Raw genomic sequence first — 23111 nt, 5'->3', positions numbered from 1 at the left:
GTGGAACGAACTTTTATAGCAAAATGTGATTATAAATCCAGGAGAGAGGGAGTAGTTATTTATTGATGAAGCTATATTAATGATTAAATTAGTAATATGAATATTAATTAAAGTAATATACCAATTGATTATATATATATTACCCGTTTAGGATGTAATGAGGAGAACATCAATATATCATAAATCATCCCAAATTTATGGCAGTGACTAAGACTAAGAAATATTGAGTAATTTAAGTAAAACACTACGAAATTGAGATGTTATTACTTAATTAATAGTAATTATTAAAATATTAATTAATTAAAGCAAAGTTGAGATGGTGGAAGTAGCCGATTTTCCAGCAAAGAACAACTAGAAAGACGACGGAATAGGGATAAAACCATCGAGAACGATGATATCCTCCGTCCAATGACATCAAGAAACCAGTATTCACGACGATTACACATTGGTACATTTGCACGGTGTTGCACGAGGGGGGGGGGAGTCGATTGATGTGTTAAAGGATATGACAAAGTTACACGAAGAAAACAGCGCATGCCGCATGGAAATGAATAGACATATACAAAACCTCTTTGATTACAATATTATCTGAAAACGCAGCAGAAATAGCTGATATGAAATGCTGCAAAATGGCAGTGTTGAGCATCTTGGAGGTCTCATTGGTTACCCAGTGCAAGATCATGCCAAGCATCAGCCTCAACTGGTTGGTTTTCCTGGTCTGAAAACACAAACATATTCATCATATCAAACTCCTCAGAAAATGATTGTCAATACCCAGCAACATGAGAGGTCAAGGAGCATAAACACCATCGCACTAGCATATACAGTAACACTCCTATCAGTAATAAATACAGTTTTGAGACTGGTATATATGAACTCCTATCCAGAAGCCTCATGTCAGTCAGACTTTGTTCAGAAGAGAACATCGAGTTGAGAGTCAACTGCGGGCTAAGCATCATGTTTGATAATTTGTTGACATTTATATCTAAATTGTTTAATCCGAAGAAGAATATACCTAAAAATAATTCCAGCATGCGGCTTGTCCTCAGAACAGTTTGACTACTTTAACAAACCATGCAAACCCCTAGATTGGGACGAAATTGGACCTTATAAACTAAGGGGTCTAGGGACTAAGTGCATGCAATATTATTTGGTCAGCCTTTGCCCTCATGATCTAAATGGAAATGTGTTACTGAACATCCTTAGTGTTCATAACCAACTTCAATCTAATTTTATACCCAATTTGATCCATAATCCCTACTATAAGCCTATAATACTGTCACTGAAACTCTATGGGGAAGATAAAAGGCAATTACTTTAAATAGCTTTACATCATTTGACACAGTACCACCAACTAAATTCTTAACAAACGAGTAGTTACTTTCCATCATCCAAACAAAGCATGTAGTAGAAAAAGGAAATTCGAAAGAGGACATACTTGAATCTTCGGCGTCATCAGTCCTAGAATCAATTAGAGGCGGTAATGGAAGATCTGAGAGAAACAAATTAACACTACATCAAAACTCTAACAATGAAAGACAAGTGTTAACATACTCAGGGGAAATGCGCTCCTCAAATGACACAACAATGAAACAGCCAAAAAAGAAACAAAATGACGTACCATCATCAGGAAGAGTATCTCTCATCCATTCTTCATCCACAATGTCTATGAGGATGCCCAAGCTTAAATCCGCCATTTTTGCGATTCCCTTCATATTCAATTAAGTTTCCAAAATTCAAGGCCTCAAGGTTAGATAAGACATCAAAATGTAAAAATGAAGACAACCAAAAACTTCTTGATTAATAGGCCCAAATGGAAACTGCAGAGAATAATACCTACAATTGATCTATATATCTGTACAGGTGAACACTGGGGATTTGGAAAACAAGTAGTAGTATAAAAAATATGGGCTGAGGCCTAACCGAAGCGAGCCGAAAACAACCAGTCTAGAGCTCAACTGCTCGAGTCGTCAAAGAATTCGTGGATCAAACTCAATCCAACACAAATGTAAAGTTCGGATTCAGTTTGAGCTCTATTTGTGTTGTGAAATTTGTAGGAACAAGTGATTAAAAGAGGGGCGGTGATCTACCAAATTAAACCAGATAAATCTTTCCTTTCATTTCTCTTTATTGCAGGTTTCTACCCAATTACCAAACATGTAGTTATAACAGAGCTGGATTTCCAAACTTCAATCCTACTAAAAATAATTCTCCTACTTTCAATTTTTTCTTCTTCATTATAAGTTTTCCGCAGCAACGATCCATTTTCAATGATTCTGAGTTAAAATATTACTTACTGTTTACCAAAAGATCTCTTTAGAGCATGAGATGAAGATTATCCTATAATCTCCTAAAACATGTGGATTCTACTTCAAAAAGGAAATTACTCATATGGATTCTACTAACCTTAGCGGATGATAGGAGGAGTTTCCGGAAGCGGGTGGCGAGCGGTGGCGGGTCGAGAGCTGCGAAAGATTGAACAGAGAGGGTTTTTGGCTAACAATTTGGGGATTTCAAATTACAGCAGGGTAATTTTAGAATTTAATCTTAATAATGTATTACTCCTACTAAATGTAAATTTGGAGTTTTAATTAATTTAATAATCATTGTAAAGTAAGATTATGGAAAAATAAAAATAAATGTGGAGATTTATGATTTTAAAAATTGAAGGGAAAATTTTAAGATGTTGGGAATTGGGCGATGATTGTCGTGTCGTGTAGCTTGAATGTTCAATTTGAAAAGAATATCTTAGAAATGGTGCGAAATTCGAAAAGCAGGAAGGGCCACTCAGAATCATTTGAGCATCTCCGCATTTTTTTGAAGATCCATTCACCACCTATTTATTTTCTTCTCCAAATGAATTTGCTCATTTGCAGATTTCTGTGGCATCATTAATCTGTGTTAGCTTTCCACATTCGATCGCACAGTCGAATTCTCGACTTCTCTCTTTGCAGCGGCGTGCTCCTTCATTCCCCTTGCAATTAAGGTAGTTTTTCCTATCCTTATTGTTACGCAACAAAAATGCTAACTTTTCTTTTCGTGGTTGAATTGATGTCTCTTGATGAATTGCGTGTATTTATTGATTTTTGATGCTTATTTCGTGTTTAGGGGCAGAGAATGGGCAAGAATGAAGCGAATCGCAGTGCGGTGAAATCGTGCGATGCATCTGATGATAATTCAGGGGAAGGGAAAGGAAAGAAATTGTGGAAGAAGGTGAAATACCAGCTGGTGGAGTACCATGCGCTGCCTGGATATTTGAAGGATAATGAGTATATCCTTGCTCATTACAGAGCTGAATGGCCTTTGAAGCAGGCCTTGCTCAGCATTTTCTCCATTCACAATGAGACCCTCAACGTCTGGACGTAAGACTTTTATTCCACCCATGCTTTTTAATTTGTTTTTGTTACTATCGGTGTAGTTTCGATGGCTTTGGTTTGTAGCACGGTGATTAATGGATGCAATTTTTACATGACGCTCGTGATAATTGTCTTGAGAAATGTTATATTCTTCGCAAAGGGATGCATTTCATTTGAAATACTCCCTCCGTCCCGGAGTATTAGACTCGCTTCTTTTGGGCACATGATTTAAGGAATTGATATTTAAATAGTTAAAGTGGAGAGAGTAAAGTATGAGAGAGGGAAAAAGTAGGGGAGAGAAAAGAGAAAAAAGTAGGTGGAGAATAAAATAAGATAGATGCTTTTTGCTAAAAAATGAAATGAGTCTAATATATTGGGACATCCCAAAAAGGAAAGTTGGTCTAATACCTTGGAACGGAGGGAGTACTATATTTACTATAAAGAGAAAGGACTTGTGAACAAACTAATTGGAGCAAGCTGAACATGTCAAGGTGTCTGTGTCTAGCATTGCCATGATAGAAAATTCCGAAAATGGTAGTAGATGCGAGGAGGATCACGTGGTATTCCTGAGAATATGGATGTAACTAATCTAGTGCCATATGATATTGGTTCATTGATCATGGAGTTCTGCGTAGCTATTAGGTCCAGAGCTTGAGTTCAGGAGTAAAAACACAACGTTCAGGTTTATTATATGGAGACCTAAGGCAGGGATTAGTGTTTAGTTTAGTTCTCATTTATCGTATTCTGGTTTATCTGTTTGTTTCCGTACGTGCTCCTAGTTGTATCGACCAAACTATTCAATAAGTTGTTTACCTTAATGGAGTCAATTATTTTTTATATCATGTAACCTCATGTTTCTCCTTCCCCGAAAAATAGTTAGTGAGAGAGAAGCTGTAAAGCAATGGCCCCTGTGTTCCATAAATAGCAACTTCAAGTTTTCCCTCATTATTTAAGAGGACTAATTGTCACTATATCTAGTTTACCAGTGCAAGAGCTGTGGACAGATCTTTATTTGCTCTCTTTCTGGGCTCTTGGTACAACGCAAGACATTACTTTACTATTTTCAAACAAGGAACCAAGTTCCTCATAGCACAACCATCTAGCTAGTACCTTGAGAGCTAAGAAATTAGCTTTATGGTTTACTGCATTAAAAAATATTTCTACTTGGTTCTGCATCATATTGCACTCATAAGTAGTACTAGTAATTCAGTTTTCATCTGACTCAATGCTTCAATCTGTTTCCAGTACTAACAAATGACTGAGGTAGACATCATACATAATAGAATTGTTTTAATTGTTAAAGGAGTTGATGTATTAAGCTTAGCCTGCTGAAAGGTAGCCTTTACTGTGCATCTACCATCTTTCTACATTGATTTTGTTGGTTAGTAGGACTAGTTTTAATTTTTAAGGCATGTCTTCATATTCAATGCTGGTTTAGAATAAAGAACATGATATCATTTTGTAAAAGATGTTGGCGGCGTTGGAAAGACATCATTTTAATTATTTTCTGGATATCTCATTTGTTTTTTGCTATCATTACTTTGGACTTATGCTACAGTGGTGTTGATGCCTTTTTAACTTCCTTAGTATGATTACATTTTTTGGAATATTCCACATCATTCATTCAATCTCTGTTCTCTGTGCAGGCATTTGCTTGGCTTCTTCCTTTTCCTCTCTCTAACCATTTACACTGCTATGAAGGTTCCAAATGTCGTGGACCTGAATTTGCCGAGTGCGCTCAGAAATGCTGATTTTCAGAAATTGCATGCAGATCTCATTACTTGCCTCCCATCCTTGCCACATATGCCCGCTCTTCACAAACTTCGAGAGGAGTTGAAAACTTCATTGCCTTCAATGAACTTGTCACCATACTTATCCAACTGGCACATTATGGAACTCCTCTCTAACTGTTTACCTGAGAATCTGAATTACAGCAACCACACTGATACTTGTGTTCTGGTACTCTACTTCCCCTTTATGGTGGTGTTCTTAGTTGCTTATTATTCTCCTTATGGTTTCATCATGATCTACAAAATGTGAAAGTTGTCGTGAGATGCTCAGATGCATCCATTTATTTGGTGGTTACTTTTCTTAAGCCTTACAAATTTATCATTTTACTTGGCCTCTGATATCATGTTATATGACTACGTCATCTAAAATTTTAAGTTTGATACAAGTTAGAATGAGCATTCTGAGTTTCTTGACTCCACAATTCACATACTAGTCTTGGCCTCGCCAATATGATTTTTGATGAGATACTATTTCTGCAAATCTCGCTGAATCTTATAACATATTGGTGCAGTCAGGTGATATATTCCATGTGTAATCTTGCATATTACTAGCATCTTTTTTTGTGACATTTGCACTCTGTCACGTATAATTTGTATCAGTAGTTCTAATTTCATGTCCTGATATAATGGGAAACATATGTAGAACGTTTGGGTTGATTGGATGATTTGCTTATTTTCAGCATAATATGAAAGAGGATGTGGCGAACATAATAGCTCCATTGTTGGTGAGGCCAATCACGCGTTGGCCGTTCTTTGCTTTCTTGGGTGGGGCTATGTTCTGCTTGCTAGCCAGCAGCACATGCCATTTGCTCTCCTGTCACTCTGAACGCCTAGCATACTTCATGCTTCGGCTAGACTATGCAGGGATCGCTGCCCTCATCTCGACATCCTTCTACCCGCCCGTCTACTACTCCTTCATGTGCTATCCTTTCTTCTGCAATCTCTACATGGGGTTCATTACTTTACTAGGAATTGGGACAGTCCTGGCATCCCTTCTCCCAGTGTTCCAAACACCTGAATACCGCACCTTCCGAGCATCCCTTTTCTTCGCGATGGGTTTCTCCGGTGCAGCCCCCATCTTACACAAGTTAATCCTGTTCTGGCACCAGCCAGAGGCACTCCACACAACTGGATACGAAGTTTTGATGGGGCTATTTTATGGCGTAGGAGCACTGGTGTATGCAATGAGAATCCCGGAGAGATGGATGCCGGGGAAGTTTGACCTTGCCGGGCACAGTCACCAGCTCTTCCATGTTCTAGTCGTAGCCGGGGCTTATACGCATTATCGTGCCGGACTTGTGTATCTTAGGTGGAGAGACCTGCAAGGATGCTGAGAATTGTTAAGAGTAAGTTTAGGTGGTAAATATTTCTATTCAGTGGTAGCTTATATTGCCATCTTTGTGATGTTGTGCACAAAATAATTGGACTTAAAGGCTTCAACAAGAAACTACTAGTAGTATTACTACTGCACTGTAGTATTAAATCCCATTTCGTGTTAATGTTTTTTAAGTGACGTGCAATACTCAAAAAACGATCTAAGATTTTTTGTGCACATATATAAAACTATACACATAAAATAAGCTGGGTAAGGTCGACGTTTAATTTGTCCCACCAAACTAAATGGGTTGTGGCAACTTGCATTTAACTTATTTTCTTCTGATATCACAAAAACACAAAAAAAAATAATAATAAATAAATTATTTTCTTCTAAATTTGTTTTTAATTTATCAGCAAATAACCTGTAACATAATGAACAATTAAAGTAGGAGTATGTAAATAGTTAAGGGCATTATCGTTGACAAGTGTTTTTTTTTTTCTTTTTTTTTATTTCAATAATTTATTGTTCAAATTTCTAGTAGGCTATAGTACCAGGCCATGTTATTAATTAAAGAAAAATAAATAAATCAAAATTAATGAAATCGATCAGTTTTATGTTTCCGGAAAATAATTTTAGTAATAATTATAATTATTAATTAACTAAGCAATCAACTTATTTGTCTTCAATTATAATTTTAGTGCTATTATTATTACCACAAATTTGTAATTTGTTTAATTAACAGTATGATTTGTGGTGTTAGCATAAAATGATATACAACCGCCCGCAGTTTCATTACATATAAAGTAATTGCAAATTCGAACATGATTCCATATACTATTAACTCAAAAGTATAACTGAAAAATGGAAAAGATATTGTAAAGTTGCATCAATCAATAATATTAAACTAATTTATAATTAACGAGCAATTTAAAACAAAAACTATATTGTGTTAAATAGCATTCAAAAAAATACTTCCTCTGTCCCATTAGAAATGCAACGTTTTCCTTTTTGGGTTGTCCGATTAAAAATGAAACGTTTCCTAAAATGGAAACATCACTCTCTCTACTTTTCCTTCTCTCTTACTTTACTCTTTCTTCATTAACTCACAAAACAACATTGCATGAAATGCCGTGCTGGAAACCAAATGTTTCATATTTATTGGGACGGAGGGAGTATTAAGAGCATCAGCAATGGTCGGCTAGCGACCGGCTAGCCGATTCGTCGCGCTGGCCGATCGGCTAGCCGAACCATTGCAGTCGGCGAGAGCGAAACCGGCTAGCGCTTCGGCGTGGGCTGGCCGATCGCTCGTCGCTGGCCGATCGGCTAGCCACCATTGTGGCGGCCCGATCGACCAGCGCCCATTTTTGTTTTTTGTTTTTTGTTTTTTTAAAAAAAAACCTATATAAACGCGATTTTCGTTTCATTTTCATTTGCACCACTTGTTTTAACGAGTTTTCTCTCTCTCTAACTTTCTGTATAAGAGCATCATCGAGCGATGGATCACAACAACGAGTCCAGTCCAGCGACGAGTGGATCTCAGACTCCCACGGTACCTGTGGGATCTGGATGGGGGCAGATGGGCCCGGGGTTTAACATCCCTTGGAATCAGATGATGGGGATGATGGCCGGTGCGCCGGGGGGGGGGGGGGCGATGGGGGGTATGCCGTGGGGGAATGCCGGGCGGCGGGCAGTCAGCGCCCGGGTGGGGGGTATGCCCCAGATGCAGCAGCAGATGATGCTGCAGCAGATGATGGGGATGATGTGGCAGGGCGGGATGCCGGGGGCATGCAGCACGGTATGCATCCCGGGATGCAGGGGGGGGTTCAGGGGTCACCGGGAGGGGATACGGTATATCAGCCCTCGCTTGATTTTTTTACGGCTTCGTCTCACATGTCGACCCCAGTGGAGACGCAGTTCACTGGCGATGACCTTCTGTCATTGCATGATATGGGGATCGATCTCGAGGATCCGGATACTCCCGTTCCGGCGAGGCGGGCCGCGCCGAAGAAGAAGACGAGGGGGAAGGCCAAGGCGATCGGCGAGTCATCGCAGCCCGCTGTTGACCACACCCCTGGCCGGAGGAAGTGGACGGAGGATGAGTACGCCGGGGTGGCCAGGGGGTGGTTGGAGGTGTGCGACGATCCGCTGGTTGCGAACAACCAGCGGGTCGTCAACATGTGGTCGAAGATCAGAGCTACCTATAGGAGGCACTGCCCGCACGGGAAGGACTTCAGCAACGAGGAGATCCGGAAGGGGTGGGAGCGCACCAGGGCCGCGGTGGGCCGTTTTGCGAATTTGTACGCCAACGCCCTCCGTCAGCTCAGAAGTGGGCAGAATGAGGACGACGCCCGGAGGATAGCCGCGAGTCAGTTCCCCTTGGAGGGGAAGTATAAGGAGTTCACCTTCTGGGAGTGCTTCTTGTTGCTGAAGGACTCCGAGAAGTTCCGGGCGGGGTGCGACGCAGGGTTGCCGAAGAAGCAGCGACTGAACTATAGCGGCGACTACAGCGGCAGCAGCGGCGGATCCCACGACCTCCCCCCGGATGCTGAGGAGTTTCCATCCCCTCCTTCATTTACTGGTCGCCCCCGCCCGGTTGGACAGAAGCGGGCGCAACGGGCTGCGAGGGGCGGATCCCCCCTATCGCCCCGCGAGGTCCAGTCCTCCGCCCTCCCACCCGCCCCACTCGAGTACACTCTCTATTCGCGTAACCATACGCGGGATCAGATGTACAAGGTCTTCAAGAGTGGAAGGCCGCCACTGACCCCACGGAGAAGATGTTTCTTCACGAGATGCTCGAGAGCATGCGTGTTGATTTGGAGATCGCGAGGGCACGGCTAGCGGGTTTCGACGTGGGCTCAGATACCACGGGTGGCGGCAGCGGCAGCGGCGGCGGCGACGGCGACGGCGATGGCGATGAGGAGTAGAGAGCGGCGGGGCTCGTGTGTGGAAGCCCTTTTTTTTTAAAAAAAAATCATGTACTTTTTTTTTAAAATCTTTGTACTTTTTTTTTAATGGAATGGATTATTTTTCCCGTATATGTGTCGTAAATTTAATTCCGTAATTTAATCGTAATTTTAATTCCGTAAATGTAGTATATTTTGAATTATTTTTATTGCGGCTGACCTATGGCTGACCTAAATCTGATGTGGCAGGTGGATTTTTTAGTATTGCTGACGTGACAGGGGAGAGAATGACTGGTCTATTGCTGGCCTATGACTGACCAAAGTACCATTGCGGATGCTCTAAAGAACAGTATAGGAAGAGAGAAGTGGACCATAAACCACAATTTTGGACACTAGATCATGGGGTGCTACTTGATGACAAAACAATGGATCCTACTTCAGTCAGAAATTCAACAGTAATAGTGTCATGTCAGTAATTATAATCCATCAGTTTTTATAATTCATCAATTTTTATAATCCATTTCCAATTCACTTCTACTATCCATCAGTGAATCTCATGTTAACTTTACTCATCCATTATTCAATGACATATTCAGTCATCTTCTCTTTTCTTAGTACTATCTTTCAATTTTTCATCCATTTCACATTTATTATATACTCTAATTAACTTAACTATGCAATTTAATTAGATTAACATTCTAAAAAAATGAATTAAGTATCATCTAAAAACATCAAAATAGTTGAGTTTTGTACTACTCCACGTCCTTTGCATTTGCGAAAGGCATCCCAAAATGCTCTCGTTGAGAGTCGAACTCAAGACCTCCCGCTTACTAAACGGGTGCTCTAACCAACTGAGCTACGAGAGCATGTTGAAATCAACACTCAACGTTTTCTATCTAACATGACAATATTATTTTGAGCGCAATGCGTAGTCATTTTCATCCCTCGATTCCCGTGATAATTTGGGGTAGCCTATTTTGAGTTACCTATCGTATAAAGTTGTATCGCTCTCATCTCTATATTAATTGCTCTCTACCAATATTTCCATCTTTCCCTTTCCATGGAATTATTATCTCCCATGTAAATTTTGGCAGCGTTCTATGTTTATTAATTATTCAATTATCGTTTCGAGTAATATCATCACCAACAACCCCACGCCAAATTTCTCTTACCTTCTCGTCCTTTATGCAGTTTCATTATCAAGATAATATACAAAAATCTTTTCTTCTCATTTGTGCATACTAGTACTACCGTTTAAAATAGGGAAATTGGTCCCTAAAACCATGAATTTTGCCAAAAATTTGGTATTTCCCATGAACTTTGAAATTGGTATATAATATCACGAACTTTACATTTTGTTTGGTATTTCCCACGGCATGTTTATTACTATATTTGACTAACTTACGAGGCTTTTTAATCATACTTGACACAATTAAATCTGCATGGTTTTCAACGTGACTTTTTATCTTATATGTTATGAACTTAAAAAGTGGTTTAAAATATTATAAAACATATCACGGTTGCTTAAGTTAAATAAGATTTTGACGAAAATATCTTATGTGGGTGAGTTTGGGAAATACCAAACAAAATGCAAAGTTCATGATATTATATACCAATTTCAAAGTTCATGAGAAATACCAAATTTTTGACAAAGTTCATGGTTTTAGAGACCAATTTCCCTTTAAAATATGTAAAAAAGAAGAAAACTTTGCTGTTAATTACAAGCGCATAAATCACATAAAAAAGAGAAATCATGTTATTCATTTACTTGTACTATGTTATAAGTAGTGACATTTTAACATTGTTTAGCTAACTAAACATCCATCACATTCCGGCCTTCCCTTTGAATCGAGCCACCACCTCGACCGTTAGTCCCATGACTCAAGGCAATCGATGATAACCACCAACAATAGCAATGAGGGTCGATCGCCACAGTGTTAATTGGGAATACAATGTCGTGTTGTATTTCTATTAATTGAAGTAGTCGATCGTTTTGTTCTTGACTAATTGGGGATACAATGTCGTTTTGATTGTATTTCTATCAAAATTTACCCAATTTCTAATTTTTACAACATTTTATCCTATAAGGAGACATAGGGCATCTCCCAGTCAATTTTTTACAACAGAATGTTGGTAAAGTTGGCGATTCATGGAAGAATAAAATCAAATCGTACAACTATATAATTAATATCCAAAACATAACGATTTGATCATAAAATCTACTACTCCCATTGCTCTACGAGCTAGCTATTGCGGTGAAAAAGGTAGAACTAAATTGGAGAGTAAATCACGACGCTTGTCGGTGCTCCAAGCTAACGTGTCAGGCGCATACCCGAATACCCGGCCCCATTAACCCGTACTTTTATGACCACCTTTCTCCACAACCATAAAACCACCACTCCTCCCGCCGCTCCTCCTCACCCAAAAATGGACCAATCCCACTTCGTAATGCCCAAGCGCCCCAAAACGCCGTCGTTCCTCTCCGACCCCTACCGCCTCGCCGCCGGCTCTTTAGTAGCGTTCATGGTCGTCTGGACCATCTGGTCTTCCTTCCCCCCATCCCCAATTTCCACTCTTCCCGCCGCCAAAATATCCACCGTCGCCGCATCTCCTTCCGCCGCACCCGACCTGGCCTACGCCTCACCGGAGAAAAACTTCTACGACGACCCGAAGCTGAGCTACGCAATCGGGTCGGCGCCGGTGAGGAAATGGGACGAGAAGCGGCGGGAGTGGCTGCGGCAGCACCCGAGCTTCGGGGCCGGGTCGGCGACCCGGATCGTGATGGTGACCGGGTCGCAGTCGGGGCCGTGCAAGAACCGGGGCGGCGACCACCTCCTCCTGAAGCTGTTCAAGAACAAGGTGGACTACTGCCGGCGCCACGGCATCGACATCTTCTACAACAACGCCCTCCTCCACCCGCAAATGTTCTCCTTCTGGGCCAAGACCGCCGCCGTCCGCGCCGCCATGCTGGCCCACCCGGAGGCCGAGTGGATCTGGTGGGTCGACTCCGACGCCGCCTTCACCGACATGGACTTCCTCCCGCCCCTCCCCCGCTACAACGACTTCAACATGGTCGTCCACGGCTGGCCCCTCCTCCTCCAGCAGCGCCACACGTGGACGGGCATCAACGCCGGCGTCTTCCTCATCCGGAACTGCCAGTGGGGGCTTGACTTGTTGGACGTGTGGGCCAGCATGGGCCCACAGTCCCCCGACTATGCAAAATGGGGGAAAATCCTCAGCTCCGTCTTCAAGGACAAGATCTTCCCGGAATCCGACGACCAATCCGGCTTAATCTATTTATATTTAAAGGAAAAGGAAAAATGGGGTAACAAAATCTTCGTGGAGGGGGAGTACTATTTCGAGGGGTACTGGCTCGAAATCGTGGGGAATTTCGACAATATCACGGCGAGGTATGATGAGATTGAGAGGAATGTGGCGGCGCTGCGGCGGAGGCATGCGGAGAAGGTGAGCGAGGGGTATGCTAGGGTGTGGGAGGAGCAGCTGAAGGGGGCGGGGTACGGAAAAGGGAGCTGGAGGAGGCCGTTCGTCACGCACTTCACGGGGTGCCAGCCGTGCAGTGGGGTCCACAACCAGATGTATTCCGGCGAGAGCTGCTTTGATGCGATTACGAGGGCGCTTACGTTTGCGGATAATCAGGTGCTTAGGAATTATGGGTTCGTGCACCCGGATTTAGAGGATCCCTCCACTGTCAAGCCGCTTCCTTTTGATTATCCTGCTTGATTAAAGCTTTTTCCCACCTTTTTTTGACTTTATCAATCTTTACTAGAAAAATGTACTAATGGTTATATGGAGTATATATTTTGTGAGACGTATATAAGTAATTAAAGCTGAACTTAAATGCCTTTGCCTGTCTCTGCCGGTGTGAAACAGTCTTCATCATTTAATGGAAGAAGTAGTTTTTTCAATCAAATGCAAAATACAGTATGTGCTTTTTTTATATACTTTCTTCATAATAAAATTGATCTGGTGTAACATTTTCAAATATCTAAATGGAAATTGGAATTTATTTGGAGGAAGAACTATTGGTGATGGCAATTTGATTGAGACGATTGTTCTATGCTGCCAACTTCTCCAAACTTTTTGCAATTGGTCTTATGCTTATTTACGCACGTGTTTTTTTTTTTTGTAGACACATACACACACGTAGGCGATGTATGCATCTCCAAAGTAGTAGTATATCATAACCGTTAGAAAAATCATTTTACTACCCAATAAACCCAATTTTTTCTTATTTGGCGGCTTATATTTTCAAAATCATCATTTTACTTTGATTTACACATTTTGTGTACATAAAATGACTTAGTGATAGTTAAAAAAACAAACAAATCTTTCTGCCTTCTTTCATATCGTAAACTAGGTGATTTCCTTTCTAAATTAATTAGTTCAATATGAATGGTATTGATTTCCAGTGTTGGTTAAGAATTTAAGATAATGTGCCTTTGTAGAATTAATTTCTTGAATTTTAATTGTGTTCATTTCCAGTGTTGGTTAAGAAATTGTATGGAAGAGTTGATGGAGGCGTGAATGAGTGGTGGTGGAACCATAAATAGAGGCGGATGCCCCATATATTATGAGCAGAAAATTAATAAATATTTATGAGGAATTATGTCGTCCGTATTTATTAGGTAAGAGTTACATGTGATATGCTCGTGGTGCGCCCCATCTCCTGCTCGATTAATTCTATGTTTTGTAAATGTGGACCTCGGCTTACATTCGAACCACATTTTAATTCTCAACCCAGCCATTATATGGAGTCTAAAGGTTCATATCTAGAAAGTTAAATAGTACTCCCTCCGTCCAAGTTATTTGAGTCGTATTTTATTTTGGGTTGTCCCAAAGTACTTGAGTCATTTCTCTTTTTGTCTAAAAACAAAACATCTAATCACACTTACTTTATATTTCTTTTACTTTACTTCATTATTTCTTTTACTTTACTCTCTCTCTCCTCTTCCTTACTTTATTCTCTCTTGTTCATATCTAGAAAGTTAAATAGTACTCCCTCCGTCCAAGTTATTTGAGTCGTATTTCATTTTGGGTTGTCCCAAAGTACTTGAGTCATTTCTCTTTTTGTCTAAAAACAAAACATCTAATCACACTTACTTTATCTTTCTTTTACTTTACTTCATTATTTCTTTTACTTTACTCTCTCTCTCCTCTTCCTTACTTTATTCTCTCTTGTACTTTATTTAATTCACTAAACACAACTTTAAAAGAAACGCCCCAAGTAACGTGAGATGGAGGAAGTAGTAGTAATTCAACTCAGGTCATAAATTTTGGAAAAATGATAGCGTTGTCTCGAAGGTTCTCAAAACAATGTCATTCATTTAAACACTTGGTATGTCCATAAACAGTAAAGGAAATGGTCGATTTAAGGGAGGTGGATAAAATCTAAGTAAGCACTTGCATAAGCTATTACTATTACGCCATTTGTTTCATAAAAATAGTACATCTTGAGATAAACAGGTTTTAATTGCATAATTGTTGAAATAGGAAAGCTATAGAAAGAGAAAAAGTGATTGAAACGTTTTTCATTGAAACTAAAGCTCACTCCATTAGAGGGAAAAAGTTACTACTAGAAATAGAAATACCTATTTTTATAAGACGGAATAAAATGACAAAATTAATTTTTTTTATGGAACGAATTGAATTTCATTAGGTATCTCCAACTATTAAATGTCATATTAACTAGTGATTTTACTCTAATTATTTAGTCAAAACTCAAATTCAAAATAACATTATCTACTCACTTTTTATAACTCTTTCAATCATAACTACACTTTTTTCTAACTAAATTCCTATTAACCTCACAACACTTTATCAAAAATATTTAAATAATAATAAGATTTACGTATTAATATATTTAAATACTCTATTAAATAAAATTTACAAGATTTAAAAAAATAATTATACTACTATTAAACATGCTATAATAACATAAACTAAAATTAAAACGAATTTAAAGATACTAAAATTAAGTAAACATACATTATTTAGTGTTTGTAATTTAATTACCTGTCTTCTTTTTTTATAGTAATACTTTGGCTCGTGTTTTCTTTATATGTGTATTTTAATTATTAATATTACTTCAACTATTATTCTGTTAAATTTTATACTCCATATTAAGTAAATTCAGAAAATTAAATAAATGACATTAAGTACATTAAATCAAGTAAGTAATTTCATTAATCAAATCTCTTTCAATATACTAGTAACTTTATTTATTTCTCTTCCACCCTTTTCTCACTGTGAAAAATATACAATGATTTGAGTTATAAAGTCATCAATCAAAATTTGAAAACGTAAATTGGATTTGTTATAGTACAAATCTAATGAATTTTTACTTGTCAAAAACTTATAATAGAATGAATTGGAGATGGTAGGGAAGATGGCTTATATGCAATGTAAAGTAGTTTTACCGATCATGTAAAGCACGTGAACTAAGGTTTCATGATGATTATGTATGTTTTTTTCTTCCTCTTACTTTTCAATCTGCCACCTTTCAATTGTGCATCCCAAATTAAAGCTGAAATTAATGCGTGTATACTTAAATTTTGTTCTTGTATGCTAACAAATTTAATCAAACTGCATGATTAGCGCAGCGGATATTCAAACACGAATCTCATGAGGTCGATACTTTTTAATCAAGCGCACTCTCTTTTTCTGTCGATTACTTTGTTGTTTCTGTTAAAGTAAGCGCACTCAATAATTCTACTATCACTAAGTAAAAAGACGAGATATTCCCACTTTAAAAATAGCTGTTAAATTCTCTCAATTCTGTCCCACATCGACTTGATGATAATCCAATCTAATCTATATAAGTGTGGATAACCCTCCCCTTTATGAGGCCTTTTAAGGGGTGAGTGGCCCATTTCTAATATGGTATCAGAGCGGGCCCAAGTCGATGATGGTTTTCTCTTTATCTCTTATCTACCTCACGAGTGGAAGACCGATGTCCTTTTCGGCCCACATCGATGATGGTTCTCTTATCTCTAGCATTGCCTACCCACGTGATGGAAGACCGATGTCCTACTTATTAACTACATTCATGTTTATTGCAAATATGCATCTAAAATGAATAGTATAGGGTAGTGATGGTGGGTCATAATGTGGGATTCAAAATAGAATAGCAATGAAAAATAAATATTGAAATCATCTCAAGAATTAAACTTGAATAATTTTATTCTATTACATTAAATTATTTGTTTGACTGATTCCTATAGTAATTATGGTATATAAATAAATAGCAATTAATTTATTTAATTCTTGATATTTTCCCTTCTGTGTTTGATTCTTCTTAATTGCTTGATTTTGATTGATTTATCCAATACTATGTTTAATAAAAGAAATATGCGTTTTGTACAATGGTTTAAGATCAAGATTTAGAATGACTTATCAAAAATACCCGTAATCAATTAAGAACCACTCGATCTAAATCTCTAGCCATTCGACATTCTTTAGATAAGCGTTTGATAATTTTAGGTTATTACAGTATATTTTATTTGAGAGTTAGGCTAAAATTGGTCCTAAATATATGCTCATTTTATGATTTTAGTTTTAATATTTTTATTTTTATTTTTGTATCCTGAACATTTCAAATCGGATCACAATTGGTCCTAGACTAACTGTTCCAATTTTTAACGGCCAATGGATTTAATCCCGATTTTAACCTAATTAGACGGTTAATTATGATTTTAAATGAATATTCTCCTCTTTTCCCTATGCCTCATCCCAGCCATAGCCACCCGACCCAACTCCTCCGCCAACAACCAGGTTGGCGGCTTCTTCGGCGGCTCGGGATACCCGGCTACGACAACTACGGCGGCGGCCCAAGCGGAGGTGGTTCCACGCATGGCGGCATACACCCCAACGTTGTCTGCTCTGAAAAGGGACCCTGCTACAAGAAGAAGCTCACCTGTCCGACCAAGTGTTCAGCTCCTACGATTGCTCCGGGAAGGGCTACGGCGGCGGCAGCTGCTACACCGTCAACTGCAAGAAGAAATGCACTGCTTACTGCTGACCATATTTTAAATGAATATTTATTAAAATAATTAGGGAGTGAAAAATCATACTCCCTCTGTCCAAAAAGAAGAGACACATTTACCATTTTTGGCCGTCCAAAAAAATAGAGCACATTCATTTATGGAAAATTTTCATCAAATAATAAGGGTACACATCATTCCACTAACACTGCTTCTCACTTACTTTTTCTCCTTCTCTCTTACTTTTTTTCCCTTCTCTCTTACTTTACCAATTCTACAATAAAATCCGTGCCATACACCAATTGCCCTATTTTTTGTGGATGGAGAGAATAATTAACAGTCTAATTTGGTCAAAAACGGGATTAAACCAGTTGACTGTTAAAAACTAGCGGAACAGCTAGTCTAGAACCAATTGTGATCCTATTTGAAATGTTCAAGATGCAAAAATTCAAAAGATAAAATTTAGAACCAAAATCGTAAAATGGACATATGTTCAAGATCAATTTTGGCCTTTAATCTATTATATTATGAGCCAACTCTAGCTAATCATATTGGCTAATATTATACCACTAATTTTACTTTTATATTGGCAATGTTAATCAAGATTTGTATTATTATAGTAGTTGAAATTTACGGTCATTTAATTATATTTTAGGATTCATGTTTTTAGCTAATTTTTTGGTACTTATTTTATGAATAATCATCATTAATATTGTTGCAATTAAATTTTATAGTTTTCAAAAGATTTCTGAAAAATGCAAGGAAAAGCAAAACGACACGTTTGAAAAGAATTAAAACTGCATTTCATTCTTGTTATAACCGAAGTATATTCTCTTGTGCTTTTAGGCACATGATAAGAGAGAATCGTCTAAAACCCCCTTCGCATTAAATGTCCAAAATTTTCAGTGGACTCCTATTTTCATTATCTCATTTAACTCATATATTATTATAAAATTAATATATAAAAATAAAATATTTGTTATATTAATTTTTTTTATCTACTTTTTTAAAAAATTAAACAATTTCTTAAAATTCGAGCCGATCAAATATGAGACATTTATTCATTAAACAAGTAAAAATTCAGTAGCAACAATTGGGAATTCAAAAATCAATTTACTTTTGTAGTATGTTCTAAACAAAATTAAGCAGATTATATCACACCACATACTACCCTCAGCCGCAAACCCATTCTCAGGAGTGTGATCGAGCTCCAAGTTCACACACTGTTTGGGTGAAGAAAAGGTCCCACTTTTTAAGACCCTACAAATCTATCAACCAAAACCATAAAACTTTGATTCAAAGTGAAATGTATACATCTTTAATCTTTCTATTACTTCACTGCTGAAAAATCAACAAAATTTCACAGCGCCCAATTTCTTCACGTCTCTTTCACCGATTCCCATTCACACCCCTGATTGTGAATCCCATCCTATGTTACCCAAATACAAATCCAGAAATTGTACTACAGATTAACTGCAAAAAGTATGTAGATAGATTTACCTAATTCTGTTCTCCACCAAACAAAAAAAAAAAAAAAACCCAGAGAAATAATCAGTAAAACGGCAGAGGCCTAACAACGGAAACATTCCCCAAATCAGGATGCACAAACCCATAATTCCTCAAGACTTGATTATCCGCAAAATTAAGAGCCCTCTCCATCCCCACCGTACACGAATCCCCTTCATACGCCTCATTATGCTCCCCACTACACGGCTGACACCCCGTGAAATGCGTCACAAACGGCCACCTCTCTTTCTCGTCCGCCTCCTCCCCCTCCACCTCCGCATGCCGCCGCCGCCTCAACCCCACCTCCCCCTTCCTCCGCATCTCCTCAAACCTCCCCACTATCCCGATCCAATACCCATGCAGCGAGTAGACATTCTCCACGTAGATCTTCTCCCTCCACCTCCTCCCCCCCTTCACCAGCAAATACACCAGCGCCGACTGATCATCCGAATTCGGAAACGCCTTATCCTTGAGCGTCTCCCGCAGCGTCTCCCCCCACCTCACGTACCTCGCGCTCTTCGGCCCCATCTCCCCCCACGTGTCCAGAAACTCCATCGTCCACTGGCAATTCCTTATCAGAAACACCCCCGCGTTCAGCGACACCCAGCTCCTCTTCTCGAAGATCATATCATTCCATCCGTGCACCACCATGTTGTGATCCTTGTACCTCTCCAACGGCACCTTGAAATCCATGTTCGTGAAGATCGCGTCCGAGTCCACCCAGAACAGCCACTCCGCCTCCGGGTGCGCCACCATCGCCGCCCGGATCACCGGGATCTTCGCCCAGTACGACCGCATCTTCGGGTGTAAAAAAGCATTATTGTAAAAAATCCCATACCCGTTGATCCGGCAGTAATCCACCTTGTTTTTGAAGAATCGGAGCAGGAAATGGTCTCCAGATGGATTGTTGCATGGGGTGGATTGGGAGCCGGTGATGACGAATATCCGATTCTCCGATTGGGAGAATCGGGTGTTCTGCTTGAACCATGCGGCTCTCTTTTCGTCCCAGTCGGTGATGGGGTTGTCAGTGGTGTATGACGTGTCCGGGTCGTCGTAGAATGTCGGACCCTTCGATTCGGCGGGGGGCGGGTCGGGTGAGGCGTCGGATCCGGGGTAGAGGAGGCGGAGCCATGGATCGGCGAAGGTTAGCATTGGGATGAAGAGGAGAAGTGATGCGGCTGCTGTCACGCATGTTTTGAACCAATTTGAACCTTTTTTTTGGAGGATGGGTTTCGCCATTTTGTGTGTTGTTATGACTATATGGATGTGGTTTTATTATGGCTATGTTGAATCTTTTTATTTAATAGGGAATGTGTTTCTATTTTTGGTGAATATTATTTAAAGGGGATTGAATTTTGTGAAATGCAAATCTAATGCTTCCGGAAGAGGATGTGAATGTGATGTGTGTGCATTTAATTTACAGGGATTTCAAATTTGTATGGACTCGTTAGGATTTTAGATTTTAACGCCATAATCCAAGGGGAAGTTTTTTAGTCTTGGTCTTGATTCTTGAAAATCACAATGGAATTTGATTTGTCTCTGTTTATTTCCACATTTGATGGTGAGAAAAGTCATGATAGAAAAAGGAAATAGTAACTATTCATTATTCCTCTTTATTTGATGAGTGAAATAATGATATAATAATATTTTTCCATCTTTTCTTTTCCATCATAGAGAATATAGTAAAAGTTTCTCTCTTTTATTCTCTCATTTGAAATTTTGCAATGACGAGAACGTTCTTTTAATGAAAATTTGGCGTATGTCCATTTCTGTTTTTATTTTTTGGCTAGAAGAAATAAATGTTATTTTCTTGTCTATTTGGAGCAGTCAATGATATTATTAATTGTGGTTCATTTTATTCCTTTGTCTGCTTCTTTGTGCCAGGTGCAAAGATTCTTAGGCTTTTTCTACAAAGTAGTGGAGCTCTTCACGACTCCGGCCCATGGGCTTCTTCTGTGAAAATATGCAACAATTGTAATAGTGAAAGTTTTTTTTTTAAGGAAGTAGTACTAAAATAATGTCTCTCTATTTTTGTTAATGTCTCTTTATCATAATTACAGTAAATAACTAAGAGTATAATAATAATAATAATAATTTTGTTATATATTATTTTTACTATTACTATTACTGTTATTAGTATTATATTATCAATTAATAACTTAAGACGATTATAATGTACTTATTTAAATACAATTTTAAAATCATATTCAATAATAACAATAATTAAGAAATAATTATAATTGTCATTGCAATAATTAATAATTTTTGAAGAAAATATTAATGTAATTATTAAAATTATGAAACAAAATAATATTATAGTCATTATTATTATGATCTTGAATAATTACTTATAATGTGAATCTTAATGTAATTTTAAATTATGAATTATATAAACAGTTATAAACATAATTATTTTATCAATTAGAAATTTAATTTGAAATTTCTTATAAACTACTACTATGTTATTTAGTCAATTAAATTTAATTGATTACTATAAATCCAGAATCCTAAACACTCTTAATATTTTTAAATAATGAATAAGTAATCTACTATCAAATATCATATTTCTAGAAATCATATAATAAGGAATCATAATCCTCAGTAATAATTACTCCCCTGTTTCTTCATAATTGAGTTATTTTTCCATTTTAATAAGTTCTATTATAATTCATGAATCATTTTTTTTTTAGAAGTTCCATCGTAGTCGAGTTATTTTCATATATAATTCTCCCTCCTGTCCTAGATATTAAATTAAATTAATTTGCATATTAAATTAATTTCAGTATTTATATGCTTTAATTCTTAGTACATTGAATTCAGTAATTCTCATGGTATGATGAAATGATCACATATAAATTAAGAAGCCGGATCGGAGTTCATCATTATGTCTAAAGGAAGATGCGATGGACCTTTCTATAACAAAAAAAGAACTCAACTCAAGAAAAGACTATGATACGTTGGAAAGCAGAAAAGGAATCAATATCATCATTACTTCTCATTTTCAGCTTTAACAAGAAATACTACTCCTAATTGGTTTAAATTTTTGGTTTAAGTAGCCCGCAAAACAAAGACTCACGAAATCCAAAGACGATCCATGGACAAGGCAAAACAGAGGCCATGTTATAAACAATGAATATATAACCAAATTTTGTACAGCCAAAATACAAAAATAATTTATTTGAAAAAAAAATGTAATTTATTTATACATTTAATTAAAAAGTATAGATATATACATAGTATAGGAAACGTTCATAATATTATGGTATTTGTGTTTAATTTTTAAAATTTTTTTGAATCATAAAATATAATTAATACATATTTTAATTCAAATTTGAAAAATAATAGAGAAATAATTCAAATATAAAAATAAAAATTGAAAATGAGGCCAAAAACTAATAAAGTGTTTTTAATTTGTTAACTAACTATATTTATTATTTTAATATTTAATTAACACATCAAAATTACTAATATAATCTTGTTTTGGTTGTACAAAATTTGGTTGTTTATCATTACTCTGTTATAAATATGCAACATTACCACTAATAAGTATTTTTAAAATACTCATAAATGAAAGGAAAGAAAACGTTAAAAATAGTACTCCCCCGTTCCACAATAATTGTCATTTTTTTTTCATTTCGATCAATCCCATAATAATTGTCACACTTCATTTTTATTATAAATAGTAAATAGGTCACATATTTCACTAATTCATTTCACTTACATTTTATTATAAACCAATATAAAAAAGTTGGTCTCACATTCCACTAGTTTTTTTCAATCAGCTTTTTTTTATATTTCTTAAAATTTATGGCCACAATAAGAGTAACAATTATTGTAGGACGGAGAGAGTAATTAGGAGTCGAATTCACATGAATCATTGGACACGCCCGGTTAGTGTATGATCTCATACTTCTTTGATCGAATATAAATTTAGTTAATGTCACAACTCATAGTGGTGGCCAATATAAGTATTTCCACTATTGCATCAGTTTTTTGCACTTCTGCGCAAAGATAACATATATCTGCTTGATTTAAAAGGTGGTAAGGATTAGAATAATTCTTTTGACAAGTTCTTCTTCTCCCATCATCTTTGTATTTGGTGACCAACAAATAACACTCTGTCCTATTGTAAATTTGTTAAATGCCTATTGTTTTTCACAGTTGACAATTACAGAATAATGCAAGACATGGTCGGTGTAGTTCCAACTACACAAATAGAATTATAGAGAGTCGATATG

General features: G+C 37.6%; 3 protein-coding genes, 1 non-coding gene and 2 pseudogenes across 5 annotated transcripts; 3 read left to right on the top strand and 3 right to left on the bottom strand.

The window, feature by feature from the left end:
- Positions 1-311: 311 nt before the first annotated feature.
- BNS (bonsai) lies at positions 312-2545 on the bottom strand. Of its 2 annotated transcripts, XM_048101317.2 has the most exons (4): positions 2407-2545; positions 1622-1709; positions 1439-1492; positions 312-718 (listed from the first exon to the last, which is right to left on the bottom strand). In XM_048101317.2, exons 2-4 carry the CDS (start codon positions 1695-1697, stop codon positions 657-659), a joined length of 192 nt encoding a protein of 63 aa, XP_047957274.1. In that variant the 5' UTR covers positions 1698-1709; positions 2407-2545; the 3' UTR covers positions 312-656. The 2 variants fall into 2 exon arrangements, with proteins under 2 accessions (XP_047957274.1, XP_088922131.1); XM_089066005.1 differs by lacking the exon at positions 2407-2545 and having other exon boundaries at positions 1622-1715.
- LOC125202839 (heptahelical transmembrane protein 4-like) lies at positions 2400-6632 on the top strand. The gene is made up of 5 exons (XM_048101313.2): positions 2400-2528; positions 2877-2986; positions 3109-3362; positions 5003-5315; positions 5827-6632. The coding sequence occupies exons 3-5, from the start codon at positions 3118-3120 to the stop codon at positions 6478-6480; spliced, it is 1212 nt and encodes a 403-aa protein (XP_047957270.1). The 5' UTR covers positions 2400-2528; positions 2877-2986; positions 3109-3117; the 3' UTR covers positions 6481-6632.
- Positions 6633-10159: 3527 nt separating this feature from the next.
- TRNAT-AGU (transfer RNA threonine (anticodon AGU)) lies at positions 10160-10233 on the bottom strand. Its single transcript has one exon. It is a non-coding gene; the product is annotated as a tRNA-Thr (tRNA).
- A 1407-nt stretch (positions 10234-11640) lies between these two features.
- Positions 11641-13226, top strand: LOC125212114 (glycosyltransferase 6-like). Its single transcript, XM_048112178.2, has one exon. The coding sequence runs from the start codon at positions 11732-11734 to the stop codon at positions 13106-13108; it is 1377 nt and encodes a 458-aa protein (XP_047968135.2). The 5' UTR covers positions 11641-11731; the 3' UTR covers positions 13109-13226.
- A 3857-nt stretch (positions 13227-17083) lies between these two features.
- Positions 17084-17405, top strand: LOC148931640 (uncharacterized; annotated as a pseudogene).
- A 1231-nt stretch (positions 17406-18636) lies between these two features.
- LOC148931639 (glycosyltransferase 6 pseudogene) lies at positions 18637-20253 on the bottom strand (annotated as a pseudogene).
- Between the last annotated feature and the right edge of the window lie 2858 nt (positions 20254-23111).

The sequence above is a fragment of the Salvia hispanica genome, chromosome 2 (assembly GCF_029641045.1).
Source record: "Salvia hispanica isolate PSC_SH4W2 chromosome 2, Shi_PSC_v1, whole genome shotgun sequence".
Lineage (NCBI taxonomy): Eukaryota > Viridiplantae > Streptophyta > Magnoliopsida > Lamiales > Lamiaceae > Salvia > Salvia hispanica.
The sequence above is the reverse complement of the archived record's forward strand: the minus strand, read 5'-3'. Positions and strand labels throughout refer to the sequence as shown.